Source organism: Panthera onca, chromosome A3 (assembly GCF_046562875.1).
Source record: "Panthera onca isolate mPanOnc1 chromosome A3, mPanOnc1 haplotype 2, whole genome shotgun sequence".
Taxonomy (NCBI): domain Eukaryota; kingdom Metazoa; phylum Chordata; class Mammalia; order Carnivora; family Felidae; genus Panthera; species Panthera onca.
In genome coordinates this window covers 138,273,766-138,288,203 of record NC_138341.1, presented here as the reverse complement: position 1 = coordinate 138,288,203, position 14,438 = coordinate 138,273,766, and the positions used below count along the sequence as shown (strand labels likewise).

The window sequence follows — 14,438 nt, the reverse complement described above, 5'->3', positions numbered from 1 at the left end:
GGACGCGGGAAATCTGACCCCCCCCCCCCCCCCCCCCCCCCCCGCCCCGGGGTAGAAGGCGACCCATCTCTTAGAGACCCTGTGCGGGAGGGAAAACGGGGCCCTGCAGTGGCTAGCAGCCGTATCCCCTTCTGAGATTTGGGGGGAAGGCGCTTGTTCCGACGCCAGGCCGCCGGGTCAGCCTGCCTCGTCCTGGCACCGACCTCAGGCCCCACGTGCAGATCTGCCCCCAGAGCTCCCCTCTTTTGTGGCGCGGACGCAGGCGTCCAGGTCCCGGCAGGGCCTCCAGCTGGGCGTGGGTGCTCATGGGCCCGTGGCTCTGCCCCAGGTCATCCAGCAGCCGCCCAAGCCCGGAGCGCTGATCCGCCCGCCGCAGGTGACGTTGACGCAGACGCCCATGGTCGCTCTCCGGCAGCCTCACAGCCGCATCGTGCTCACCGCGCCTCAGCAGATCCAGCTGAACCAGCTGCAGCCAGGTGAGGGCCGTGGGCCGCACGCCCGGGGCTCCCCGCCACCGCCCCCCCAAACGTCCGGTGCCCTTCGCTGCGTCCACAGCGCCGTGCGGCCATCGCCGCGTCGGGGTGATCTCGGGGGCAACGGGTCCAGTTGGCGCCGCTGGGTTCTCTGTCCCGAGCCCCTCCTGCACCTGACGGGTGCGCTCGTGCCTCTGCCCAGGATTTCAGGCGAGGGGTCCCGCGTGTTGACGGGCGTCACCGTGGTGGGTCGGCAGTGATGGCCTCCCCTCAGCCGCCAGGCTCCCGACCGTTTGGGCCCATGTGTGTGGCGGGGGAGCGGGGAGGGTGCGGTGGGGGGGCGCGGGGCACACGTGCAGCGCGTGGACCGCTGCTGTCTTGTGTTGCAGTGCCCGTGGTGAAGCCCGCCGTGCTACCTGGAACCAAAGCGCTCTCTGCCGTCTCGGCTCAAGCAGCTGCCGCGCAGAAAAACAAACTCAAGGAGCCCGGGGGAGGCTCGTTTCGGTACGGGGCGCACTGTCCGCGCTGAGCAGGTGGCGGGGCCAAGGCCTGGGCCTGTGGCAGCCTCGCCCGCGGGGCACCGGCGCTGTGGTTTTGGGACCGCTTTCTTTCCGTGCCTTTGACCCCCGTGTACGCGTTTTCCCGCAAAGTTAGCGCAGGGAGATCTGCTGCAAACGCACAGCAGGAAGTAAATGAGCCGCTGTTTTCTGTATGAACTGACGGAAAGGCCATCGTTGTGACGCTAGGTCTCGGTGTTGCGAGTGCGTCGTGACCATCACGTAGGACGCCTCACCTGCCCTTCTTTTAACTTCAAACTTTTGGAAACAAATGCTGTGGTTTGGGCTCTTGAGCAGCTGGGTAAAAAGCTGCGTGTCAGGGACGCGCAGCGGGAAGGCCGTGGCGCGGACGTGGATCACGATGAAGCAGCGGGGAAGGACACGCGTCCTCGGGGTGTTCACGGGCCCGCCCCCACCAGACTTCGTCCCTGACACCGTCGGCCGCTGGAGCAGGGCTGGCGTCAGCGGTGCCGAGCCGGGGTCGGCGCCCGAGCGGGGTGAGGAGGGCGCTGTGCCTGGATGGCCCGGTGTGGAGGGCCTGCGCCCGGTGGGGGCGGGGAGGACCGCCCCGAGGGAGGGGTCCACCTGCACAGAAGAGAAGCGAGGGAATGAGGGCCACGGGGAATCCGGGTATGTCCCACGGAAGGAAATTTTAGTGCGGGCACGAGGCGAGCTAGAAAGGCCCCGTGGTGCCAGGTTAGCTCGTGGGGTCCGTGTCCGTGTCCACGCACAGATTGCGGGGGCTCCTTGCTGTGTGCACCAGAGGCACCTGGGAGTAGCGCCCGGATGGCAGGGAGCCCGCCCAGCGCTCGGACCACGGCTTTCAAAAACCGTTGTGGCGCCGTGACCCAGGTGCCTGAGAAAGGCTGGTTTCGGGGTCTTTGCAGGGCAAGCTAGCACATCTCATCAGGTCAGAGAGCGGTGCTGGGGTGGATGGGCTCCCTCCCACTGTGCGTGTCTGTAGTGACAGGCTGTGTGCCCTGGGTGAGACAGGAACGCACGAGCCCGTGACGGTGAATAAATGGGGAGCTAATGAGGAGGGGGAAGCCGGCAGGGACCCCAGAGGGCTGGAGCTCAGAGTGCATCAGGAAAGGACCAAGGAGACCCGGCCCTCTGCGGGGCTTGTGTGACATTCTTGTCACGAGGGGAGGGGACGTCAGTCAGACGGGGGACACACACCTGCTGCAGGACACCTGGCCCGTGGCCTCTAAGCGTCACTGGCATGAGAGCCAAGGCGAGGCTGAGGAGCGTCCCAGGCTAGGGAGGCTGGAGGGGGGCCGTGCGTGTGGCTGGCGGCCTGCTCGCAGGGGACGCCGGCTCCTCGGGGGGCACGCGTGGGGTGATCCGGGGCGTGGGGCGTCAGGTCGGCAGCTTCATTCAGGAAGGAAAGGGTCCTTCACCCCCGACTCTGCCTTTTCCACAATTGTGGGACCGTTTTAAGAAAAGAATGCTGTTTGATTTTCTTAGCCAGGTTTCACTGGGAACAAACTCCTTGAAGCTGTGGGTCCTGTGTGGCTGGGTTTGCTCTCTGAGCTTAGTCCTGACCGTGGAGGAGCCCTCTACACGCATCCTCGTGCTGGGACTCCTGTGCAGCTTTAATGCTTAGCTGGTCTTCCTTTAAAAGAACGGACTCCTAGGGCACCTGGGGGCTCAGTCGGTTGAGCTCCTACTTTGGCTCCGGTCATGATCCACGGTTCGTGGGTTCGAGCCCCTCTTCGGGCTCTGTGCTGACAGCTCGGAGCCTGGAGCCTGCTTCGGATTCCGTGTCTCCCTCTCTCTCTGCCCCTTCCCTGCCCGTGCTCTGTCTCTGTCTCTCTCAAAAAATAAACATTAAAAGAAATTAAAAGAAGAAAAAAAACCAGACTCTTTTTCAAAGAAGACCGCTGGGCTTCCTCGATCAGGTGATGGTGCAGGGCCGGAGGGCGCCGGCGGGACACTCGCCTGGAGGGGCGTCCGTGCGCTCTCTGCACGGGGTCCCCTGCCCCGCTTGTGGACCGCTGGGTCAGGCCCCCCGAGCGTCTCCCGACGCGCCCCTCGCTCAGTCAGCTTATCTTCCTCTCTGAAGGGATGACGATGACATCAACGACGTGGCCTCGATGGCGGGAGTAAACCTGTCGGAAGAAAGTGCACGAATATTAGCCACGAACTCTGACTTAGTGGGCACCCTGACGCGATCCTGTAAGGATGAAACCTTTCTCCTACCAGCGCCTTTACAGAGAAGAATCCTAGAGATCGGTACGTGGGTGCCGCCGTCACTGGGGCCCCCGGTGCACATGCGACTCTAGCCCCGCATAGAGCCGTCTTCTGCCCAGCTCCCCGGCGGAGCGCACTCGGTACCTTGTCCTGCCTGTTACCGGTGCTGTACTTTCCCCGTGCTCGATGCCGGTGGTTCTCAGGTAGTTGCAGCGGGTGTAGACCGACCCCCCACCCCCACCCCTGCCCCGAGGGCCTGTCCAGGCCGCCCTCTGGTCGCTCTGAGCGGTGAGTCGAGGAAGACAGAACGGTGACTCGGAGAGGAGAGAAGGAGCTTCGGCGGCTAAAGCGTTGCCTACCCCCAGGTAAAAAACACGGCATCACGGAGTTGCATCCGGACGTTGTGAGTTACGTATCACACGCCACGCAGCAGAGGCTACAGAATCTCGTGGAGAAAATATCAGAGACGGCCCAGCAGAAGAACTTCTCGTACAAGGTAACACACTGCCGTCCTGAAGAGGCCGAGCTGGCCGTGGACTCCGGGTCGGTCCTGCCGGGAAGCCTCTTCCTGCACCGGGTGCGCGGGGCCGCACAGGTGTCGCGCTGGCTCCGAATTCTCCACGGAGCTGCCTCAGTGCCGTGCGCCCGGCCGGAGGAGGAGGGCAGGCCGGGCCTGCATGAGGCACGGGGCCGGGGCTGGGGTGGGGGTCCCGGAGCCCCTGCCAGTGCCACCGTGGCATGCCCACGGCCCCGAGCCAGCCCTGCTCCCGCGACTCGGGCCGCTGCCCCGTTTGTGTCGTGGAGGGTCACCTGCACCGAGGTCCTGCCTTCAGGGGCAGGTTGCAGGGTGGGATCTGCCTTCCTCTGTCCTCACGTGGGAGCTGTGCAGAGGGGCCCAGCCGCGTGAGGCCCGTGCCCTCGGAGTGGCAGTGAAAATCAAATGATACACGAGCGTTTGAGGTGGAAACCCCTCGTGAGCCCCAGCACGGCTCACCGAGACTCCGTCTGCCTGCTGGCCTGCAGACCCGTCCCACGCAGGCCATCCGCGCCGGGGGCGGGTGTGCGGGACTCCGTAGGACTCGCTTTGGGGAAGCGGGGTGTGCGCAGCCTGTCCAGCCCGGTCCCCAGGTTTATTATGACCGTGTTCTTGCCTTTCTGTAGGATGATGACAGATACGAGCAGGCAAGTGATGTCCGGGCTCAGCTCAAATTTTTTGAGCAGCTTGATCAAATTGAAAAGCAGAGGAAAGACGAGCAAGAGAGAGAAATCCTCATGCGGGCGGCCAAGGCAAGTGTGTGCGCTTCTCGCGGCCGGCCGCTCCCACCCCAGGCCCTGGGAGGCCAGCGTGCTGTTGGGGCCGGCCCGGGCCCGAAGGTGTGATGCATTTGATTTGGAAGGGGGCCTCGGGTGGGCTGCAGACCTGAGCCAGAGCCCCTTGGGCTGACCTGGCCCACCGTCTGTCAGAGCCCTTGACCGGCGGGCGTGGCGAAAGCCATGTGTGAGCTCTTCTCCAGGGGCACTGACCTTCATGGTGGCTGTTTTTTTCCCCATGGTGTGCAGCCTAAATTGTTACGTTTGGGCCGTAAAAAAGCATTGAAAAACGTAATATACGTCCCGTCGTATGATCTGGATATTACTATATCATGAGTAAAATAGCGTGTCTGTTAGACGATGAACACTTAGGTCCGAGCTTATTTTTCTTTTTACCTCTTTAAAAAATAGTCTCGATCCAGACAAGAAGACCCAGAACAACTAAGGTTGAAACAGAAGGCAAAAGAGGTAAGCGTCTTTAGCCAGAAAATCTTTACTCTACACTTGAAAATAGACTCTCACGTAACCTGCTCGTGCCACACAAGAAAGGGTGAGGAAGGGGCGGTGTTTCTGTACGACGGGCACCGACACAGCCGCCTGAGACGGCTGCAGACAGCCCGCGTCCCGCTCCCACATGTGGCGGCGTTTCCCCACTGGGTGCGCCGTAGTCTTTGTACTTTCAGTTCGTTATGTCCTCTGGGCTTTGAGAGGCGCGCATCTGCTTTTGCTTCGTGTTTCTGATTGCGGGATAAGCTTACCGTTGAAGCCAAACGTGAGAGAAGTTTCAACTTTGACGGTTTCCCAAGACCCGCAGCCGCCTCTGTTTGTTTCGTAGCAAAGCGAGAGCCACGCGTGTGACCTGACGGTCCTTGTTTTCCTTTTCTCAACAAAGATGCAGCAGCAGGAACTGGCGCAGATGAGGCAGCGGGACGCCAACCTCACCGCGCTCGCCGCCATCGGGCCCCGGAAGAAGCGGAAGGTGGACTCTCCGGGACCGGGGTCGGGGACGGAGGTACAGTACCGTGGCGGCGGCGGCGAGGAGGGCTGGAGGGGCCCCGGGGGCGTCTCCGCTCTGTGCCCCAGGTCGGGCAGGTGCCCGGGATCCTCGACCGCCCTGCGCGCGCCCCGCCCCCCCCGCGGGCCTCCCCGGAGTACTTGTGCGCCCCACACCTCACGCTCACGTCGGCTTGTCGTGGACGCTGCGGGAGCCCGGGTTCTCGCCGCACGGAGGCTTGGTCCGCGTGCGTGGACGCGGTGAGCGTCGGGCCGCCCGCGGAAGGAGCTGTTGGAAGAGGCCCGTGCATGGGGCGGGCGAGGAGCCGGGCCGGGAGTCCGGGTGCCGGGGAGAGGGACCCGTGCCGCTTTCCGTGTGTCCAGATTTTGTTGGTTTCTCGTGTTGTTTGTTGTGATATCTTCACACACGGTTATAAACCCAGCCTTAGGGTTTTGTTATCTTGGTTTACCGTCCGTTGTGTTTTAAGTTACGGGAAGAAAGAGAGCCTGGCGTTTCCCGTTGGCGTGTGTAGTTTCTGCTTCTGGAGGCCGCGGTCCGGGCCTGCACGAGCAGCGTTTCCGTCGGCCCACAGGACCGTGTCCGGCATTTGTAGTGGGCGTTGCGCTGGTGGGGGCGGGGCAGGGCGGGGTTCACTCAGCTTCTGTTTACTCGAAAGGGATGGCGTTCCCCCCCCTCAACTTTGAATAGTACTTTCCCTGAATGCAAAAGTCTGGGTTGACAGCCCTTTTTTTTGCATTGAAGATTTGGTCTCTTCTACGCTCCTGAAGGAGCTGAGCGTGTCCAGATGGGAGCCGTGTACTTTAGGTGAGGACGTGCTAAGAGGGATGTGGGAGCCCCACGACCAGGCACCCCTTATGCCCCTGCTCCCCGAGCCCCTCTGTTTCACGGCTGGAGTCCTTCACGCCGCGGAGGGCATCTCCGTCCCAATGCTGTGCTGTCTCGTTCCGGATCACAAAAAAGGTGGGAGGTTTCCTGGCGTGTTTTGCAAAATGGCAGAACCCTTTTTCCTAACCTGATCAGCAGCTGCGATGGATGTGTGACCGTCTCTCTCCCGTGGAAGACGTGGTTCCGGTGTCTTTGGGCCCCACGTGGTTTACGCTTGTGCCGCGCACCTGACGTATCTCCCTTCTCTGGCTGCTTTGACGTTTTCATTGTAAACTTGAGAAGTTTGTCTCGGTCCTTTTTAGACTTGGTTCTCTTGACATTTGGCCTGCTTGGGGTTCTTTGATCTGTAGAAGAAGTTCCTCAAATTGGGGGCATGGTGGCCTTCAGTTCTTCAAAATTTTTTCTGGTTCCGGTTTGCTTTTCCTCTTGGACTTGCCAGCGACAAGTACATGAGACCTGGTGACGTTGCCCTCAGGTGTCTGGCAGCGTTCATTTTTCTTTCGTCTTCAGGCAGGATGATTTCCCCTGTTTGTCCTCAGGTCCCCTGACCACACGGAGCCGTGTCACCCACAGGCAGCCGTGGAGCCCACCCACTGAAGCTCGCGCCCACCGATGTGTTCACAGTTCTGGGGTTTCCAGTCTTTCTTACGGTTTCTGATTCTTTGCTGAAGTTCCCTGTCTGCTCACGTGTTGAGAGAGACCACAGCCCCCGGGACATCCTGCCTTTGGCCTGTTCATAAAAGCTGCTTTATGGGGCTCCTGGGTGGCTCAGTCGGGTAAGCGTCCGACTTCGGCTCAGGTCACGATCTCGCGGTCCGTGAGTTCGAGCCCCGCGCCGGGCTCTGTGCTGACGGCTCAGGGCCTGGAGCCTGTTCGGATTCTGTGTCTCCCTCTCTCTGCCCCTCCCCCACTCGTGCTCTGTCTCTCTGTCTCAAAAGTAAATAAACGTTAAGAAAAAAAAAATTAAGAAAAAAAAAGGCTGCTTTAATGCCTGTGCGGGTCCAGGGTCTGGGCTCAGACCTTCTCTGCTGGCTGCTCTTCTCCTCACCTGCGGCTCCCACTTTCCTGTTTCTCTGCGTGTCTAGCGATTGCCACTCGGTGCTGGAGATTGTGGGCGGCAGATGGACTCCCTCCCAGGAGTGCGGGTTCTCGCTTAGCAGACGGTTCATCCTGACTCGGTCGGGCGCTTTGTTTTTCCCTTTGGCGTCAGTAAGGGTCTGTGGAACGCCCCTCTGACCTAGTGCGCCCCCCGTAGACACTGCCTCCCCCGTCCAGGTGGCTCCCGGGGAAGGGCAGGTGGCCTCGCGGCTGGGTGCTGGGGTGGGAGCAGGGTCTTCCCGCTCGGGCAGGCGGGGCTCTGGCCGGGAGCGTCCTGTCGTGCGTGTCGAGCATGTAGCGGCCTCGCTCGCTGCAGCAGTGCCTCGCCCCGCGGTCCCTCTCGTCCTCCCGCAGGGTTCCTCGAGGGACCGTGTGCGTCACACGGATGATTCATCTTGATGTTGGTGTCTGTGTGGTCGTTTTCGGTTTTCTGTGATTCCTCTGCCGGCTTGTTTTGGGATGGTTCGTGGGGAGGGCGTCTGCAGGTGCTTACACGCGGAAGCAGCTCGTGCCCTGTGTACTTGAAGGCCCGTTTGCGTAGCTGTGAAATCCTTGTCTCCCATTTGCTTCCCTCGAGAATCTTGAACGTGTTACTCCGGATATGTATTCCTGGCATAAAGTGTTGCTGTTCAGGCCTGATGATAGTCTAATTTTGTTTCTCTTATACGTCATGTGTTCTTTTAGCCCAAGTTCCCCAAAGAATTTGTTTTTTTTTCTTACGAGCCTTTAATTTTCCTTGGAACCGGTTGTCTGGGTTGGCGGTCTCGGGTATGGGTGGCGTTCACGCAGCTTCAAGTCTGTTTTCGTTCGGGAACATCTCTGGTGGCTTGTTTCCCCGGCTTCCTCCTTGGAGACCCCGACGGGGACCGTTGTGTCGTCCTTGCCTCTTGAACCCTCTGTCAGCCTCACTTGCGCTCACGTTCTTGTGCTCGCGGTTTCTTGAGTTTTCCGTCTAATGTTTTCCCAACTCTGGCGCCTCGTTTCTGAGTTTCGCTAATTCCGGCTTCTCTTGTTCTTTACGACTGTCGTCAGTGTCTCTTAGCTTGTTTTGAGGTAGACCGTTACAGTTTTGGTCTGTTTGTTGATTCTGTCTTCTCGGTGTTTTTCACTGTCTGCAAGGATGTTACCCGTCTTCGTTTTCTCTCTTCCCTGTAGCAACTTGGGGGGGAGGGGTTCAATCCTCGTGCCGTCCTGTTGGCTCTTTTCACGTGACTTTCGTTTCCTCAAACTCGATGGGTGTGTGTGTCTGAGGTAGCCTGCGAACCTGGCGGAGCCCCTCTCTCGTGGCCTTCGTGTGCTGGATGCTTGCTGTCAGCATGCACGGCTCCCCTCCCCGCCTCGCTCCTGGGCCGTCCCTGTCTCCACCGCCCCGTCCTGCCCACCTTGTTTCCTACCTCCCGATCTCGTCCGCGGGATGCTGCTCTGTGGCCGCTGCCCCCTGAGGCCTCCAGCCCGGCGGGAGCCCGTCCTGCACAGTTCTGGGGGTCCCGTTCGGGCTTGTGGCCGCCCGCGGCTCGTCTTCGCGGGGTTTGCTCTAAATAACGGTTGCTGGTTTTGGGTTTGGCCGCTCAGTTGCCGTGAGTCATACACGGGCCTTTGGGAAGATGAAGAAACTGCTGCCCCCGTTGCTGTCTTCCCAGCAGACGGTGCTTATTTAAAAATACAGCTTTCTTTTCATTGAAAATAGTTTCAAGCCTACAGAAGAGTTGTAGGAGTAGCGCTCACAGCTCTTTGTTGATGCTCTCAGTTCTGAGTGTTGCATGACCCCGACCCCGTCACGGTGTCTCGTGTGTGTGTGTGTGTGTGTGTGTGTTACACGTGTGTGTTACACGTGTGTGTGTATACGTTCCTCTGATGGAGCGTTTTGCACCCCTAGTGCTGCTACCTCCGGGCCCTGTCTGGCACGAGGCCGCACAGACTCCAGGCGGCATGTCTGCCTGTCCTCATGCCCCCGTGTCACCAGTGGCCCCAGTAGCATCTCCACGTCTGTGCAGGGACGTGGGGCATCCGGTTGGCTTGCACGTGAGCCTGTTACGAATCCCTCGTTCTCAACAGCGCTCAGGGGACGGCACTTCCGTCTACAGGATGAGCCTCGGCCTGGGTCTGTGTGACTCTGGCAGAAACGCCTCCATCTCGATGGCACTGCGTCCAGTCTGTCACATGAGGAAGCACCCCGTGTGGTGACCTTCCTGCTGATACGGACCGTGGTCACCAGGTTCGGCCACACTGTCCGGCGTGTAGTCACCGCCGTTCGGTTAGTATTTGTTCGCCTTGAGCGAGGAGGTGTTCCAGGACTCCGCGGGCCACCCCAGCCTCCGCGCCATCGCGGCTGCAGTCCGTGACGTCTGTCCCCTTCACGCCTTCTGCTGCAGGAAGACCTTTCCCTCCGTCCTCCGTCCGCCCATTTGTTCGTGCGTTTGTGCGCCACCGTGGCCGGGGCCGTGGTCTCCCGTGGTATTCAGTGGGTTGTAATCAATCTCTCGTTATTTCTAGATTTGGGCAGTGGAAGCTCCTTCAAGCTGTTTCCATATCCTTTTGAAATGTCACCCTTGTTGACACGTCGCGGTTTTGCCGGCAGGAGAGGCATCCGGAGCCTCCGGTACTTCTGCGCCCTCGGGCTCCCGGCCAGGAGCCCCGGTCCCCTGCGGGGGGCGGCGTGTGGAGGCCGGTTCCGGGCCCCTCTGCAGTCCACGCGGGGGAAGGCGCGTGCAGGCACAGCCCTTCTGCGTCTGAAGCGGTCCCCGCGCTCCGGCGGGCACCCCGCTTCTGGGCCGCACCCAGGGGCGGCTTCCCGGCCTCCTCCCTGTCCTCGCCCGTGAGTCCGTCTCCGTGGGAGATCGAGTTCCGTCATTGCCGATGTGTCTGGTCTTTCGCTCAGCACACCCGGCCTCCCAGACGCTCTGGCTGCTGAGGCCCCGGCGCTGGGGGGAGCGGCGGGCAGGCGGGCAAGGCCCGTGGATGAAGGTCCGACTGGGTTCAGATGTGTCTGGAGGACAGGCCAAGGAGCGGGACGAGCGTGTGTTTCCAAACCCCACGGGGAGGGCCGGGCACGAGGTGGCTGCTTGCGGTGAGCGCGGGGACCCTGAGCGACACGGTGGAGAGACGCAGGTCGCCAAACACTGTTCTGGGAGGTTTTTCATGCGTTGTTGCTTTTGTCTGTTTTTGAACTTCAGAGGGAGGCTTATGTGTTACATATATAACAATTAACATAAAATCCGTACTTTAAAAAGTTCTCCATATGCCTCTCCTCATCAGTGGTAATGCTTAGTTCTTTTTCTTTTTTAGTTTGGGATTCTTTCCTTGGGATAGGTCTTTTTAAAGTAACTTTTTTTTAACTGATTTTGTTTATTCATTTATTTTAAATGTTTATTTTTGAGAGAGAGAGGGAGGGAGGGCAGGAGCATGTGAGCGGGGGAAGGGCAGAGGGAGAGCAGGACAGAGGCTCTGAGAGGGGCTCCACGCTGTCAGCACGAACTCACAAACCGTGAGATCATGACCTGAGCTGAAGTCAGATGCTTAACCGACTGAGCCCCACCGGCGCCCCTGAACTAATTTTAGACCCGTGGAAAAGTTAGGTAAATATTGGAGTATTTCTATACACTCCTCACCCAGCTTCCTGTAGTGAGCCATCAGTGTGCTTAGATGGTTCGTAAGACCTTATTTGATTTGGTTTTTCAGAATTTAATTTTTTAAAATTATAATACAGCTTGTTTTTTGGAGGGGTTTTAGGTTCATAGCGAAACTGACTGAAAGTACAGAGATTTCCCGTGTGCTACCTGCCCCCGAACACGCACAGCCTCCCCACCGTCAATACCCACCGGAGGCTACATTTACGAAAACTGATGAGCCTCCACGGACGCGTCATCACCACCGAGTCCACGTGCGCCTTGGGGTCACTCTCGGCGTCGTGCGTTCTGCGGGTCTGGACAAACGTGCGGTGACGTGCGCCTACCTTCACAGCATCGCGCGCTCTAGTGTCACGGCCCCGAACCCCCCCGAGCTGCGCGTGTTCATCTCCCCGCTGCCGTCACCCCCACCTGCCGTCACCCCCACCTCCCGCCACCCCGACGGCCACTGACCCTTTACGTGTCCCCGGCTGTGCTTTTCCAGGAAGTCGTGTGGCCGGACTCACGTGTGGGGGCTCCTCAGATCGGCCTCCTGCCTTAGTGACGAGCGTCGGAGCCTCCTCCCTGCGTTTTCGCGACCGAGAGCTCGTTTCTCGCGAGCACAGAGTAATGGTCCACGTTGTGGATCTACCACAGTTTATCCGTCACCTTCTGAAGGACGCCGTGGTCGCTTCCAAGTTCTGGCAGTCACGAGCACAGCCGCTATAAAAATCCGTGGGCAGGTTTTTGTGTGGACACGAGTTTTCGACTCGTGGAGATAAATCGCAAGGAACGCGATGGCCGGCTCGTCCGGTGAGAGTATGATTCGTTTTGTAGCCAAACACCAAACTCTCCTCCAAAGCGGCCGCGCCATCCTGCGTTCCCGCCGGCAACGGCCGAGCGCTCCTGCCGCTCCGCGCCCTCGCCAGCGTCTGGGGTCGTCAGGGTCGTGGGTTTGGGCCCTGGTGACAGGCGTGCGTGGTGCCTCGCTGTTGTGATTTGCGTTTCCCTGACGACCTGTGATGCGGAGTGTCTGTCCCCGCGCCCGTCTGCATCTGTGCGTCTTCTCCGGTGAGGGGCCTGCTCGGGTCTTCGGCCCATTTTTCATTCAGGTTTATTATTGTTGAGTTTTGTGAGTTGTGTGCACAGTTTGTTTGGGGTGATGGTCCCTGACCAGATGTTTGTTTTGCAAATATTTTATCTGTGTTTGATTGTCCCCATCGTCCCCCTGGGGACCTTTTCCTGTTGTCACTCAGGACCCTCTTTGCTCCTTCCTCCGTCGCTCCTTGTTCCCTCCTGATCTCAACGCTCACAAAGTGTGGGGGTCACTTATTTGGTACAGAGTCCCTCAAGTTGGGTTCATCCTGGGTTTCCTCACAATTAAGTGCACGTTCCATAATTTTAGCTACAATTCACAAAAGGGATAAGGTGCCCTTCTGAGTGCGTCACGTTGTGGGGACTTGGATCCTCTGGCTAAAGTGGTGCCTGCCGGGCGATCACGCCGTGAGCTCCTGCTTTCCCATCAGGTGTCTCCCGCAGCGGCTGTGGTGCTGTCTGCCCTCCGTCCTTTCTGCCCCCCCCCCCCCCCCCCCCCCCGCTTATTCCTTCATTTAACGATGACTTGTGTGCCATTGTGCCATGCCGGATGACCTCGTGCCCGAGGGTCTTTGTGTTCTGGGGCGCACCGCTGAGGGTGCAGCAAAGTTGCCAGGAGGTCTTGTTAGGAACAGCCGGGCTCCCCTCCCGAAGATCGGGTCGCTTCGCTTTCCCCCGTCTCACCAGCACCGCGGGAGATTGTTCATGATTGTTTAAAATTGTGCCAGTCCGGTGGCGACACGGGGAATCTTGGTGACTGTGCTGTGGGTGCCTGAGAACGGGCCTATTCTCCCGAACGGCGTAGAGCTTAATAGATTTCCACAACACGCACCTGCTGCTCATGCGGACCAGTCTTCTGAATCCTTGCTTATTCTTGTCCATTCGATGGGTCTCGTACGGACTGTGGCGATGTCAGTGGTGCGTTTCTGTCTTTATCTCCTGTGTCTTCTGCAGCTGATGCTTTGTAGCTGGGCTGTGTGTGCCACGTTGTTGGGTACGGAAGTATTCGGAAGTGTCACATCTTCTGTGAATTGGCACTTTTAGCGTTAAAAAATGTCTGCCGTTGTCCAGTGGGCTTGAGCTCTGCTGTGTCCTGAGTTAGGACCATCATTCACCCCGCTCTCTGCACTTCCCTCACCAGAGAGAATCTCTGTCCCTGCTTTGGTCTTGTACTTCCTGATTTTAGGTGTGGCTCACATCTATAGCACGTGGCTATGTCTCGTTTTCTGAGCCGAATCGAAAAGCTTTCCCTCTATTAGGTGAATTGAGCCCATTCGCCTTCTTCTGATATGATCAACACGCTTGGTCTCTTCTGTCTCAGTGTTTTATAACTATGCCTATTTCTTACGTTTGCTATGATTCTCTTCCTCTGAAGTGCATATTCTTTGCTCTTTAATTAAAATGTTTGTATTCAGGAAGGCTTACGGTTGTATTCTGGTGGTTATTTTTGCACATAAACCTTGTTAAATGTCCCCTGGTTTTTCTTAGCTGTTCAGCTTCTTAGTTCCCATAGGGCTTGAGCCCCGCCCGCTTTCTCTCAGCAGCCAGTGCACACGCCCCTTGCTCTCCGCCCTCCCGCCGGGCCCCTCCTCAGCTTCAGTAAGCGGTGTGGTTTCCTTACAAGTGCTTCCGCCCGCCCCAGCACTGCGCGTGTCCCTGCCCATTCCTGCCTTGGATGACGACTGCACTGTGGCCCAGCCTGCGGAGGCCTCCATGCAGAATCCCTGACACTTGCATGTTGCAAAAGGTCTTTCTGTGGCTTCGATAGGGAGGACGGTCTGGCTTGGATATAAGATCCTTGGCTCGCACTTTCTTTCAGTCCTTCTGTGAATGAGCATCCGTGGTCGTCCTGCTTTGGAAGCTGGTTTTGAAAAGCCCCGATGCCAGGCTGATTCACTTGCCTTTGTCATTTATTCTCTTTTACACGAGGCCTTGTCTTGATCTTTGAAAACTAGCAATTTCACGAGGAGATGTCAGAGTCGGTTTTCATGGGACCTTTCAGTGTGTAGATTTGGTCTTTCTGGTTCCTGGACTCTGGCTTCCGTGTCTGTTGTGTTCTGTCTGCTTCCTTCTTCGGAGGCTCTGTTAACACAGGCCTTTGCTTGCCCGCCACCTGCCCTTCCCCAGACCTTCCGCGGCTGCGCCCCTCACGAGCCTGCCTTTCCTCGCGGGTCTGCCCTCGGTGCCTTGCAGTTAATTTATGCAC

The 14,438-nt window shown here is 58.8% G+C and overlaps 1 protein-coding gene across 1 annotated transcript in view; it reads left to right on the top strand.

The window, feature by feature from the left end:
* The window catches only part of TAF4 (TATA-box binding protein associated factor 4), a 65,512-nt gene that overhangs the window by 45,909 nt on the left and 5,165 nt on the right, over window positions 1-14,438 (top strand). Inside the window, exons 8-14 of the mRNA XM_081795375.1 lie at window positions 329-476; window positions 863-977; window positions 3,096-3,265; window positions 3,589-3,719; window positions 4,385-4,510; window positions 4,946-5,002; window positions 5,427-5,546. Of these exons, the coding sequence (XP_081651501.1) occupies window positions 329-476; window positions 863-977; window positions 3,096-3,265; window positions 3,589-3,719; window positions 4,385-4,510; window positions 4,946-5,002; window positions 5,427-5,546 (867 nt within the window). The remainder of the gene's footprint in view (window positions 1-328; window positions 477-862; window positions 978-3,095; window positions 3,266-3,588; window positions 3,720-4,384; window positions 4,511-4,945; window positions 5,003-5,426; window positions 5,547-14,438) is intronic.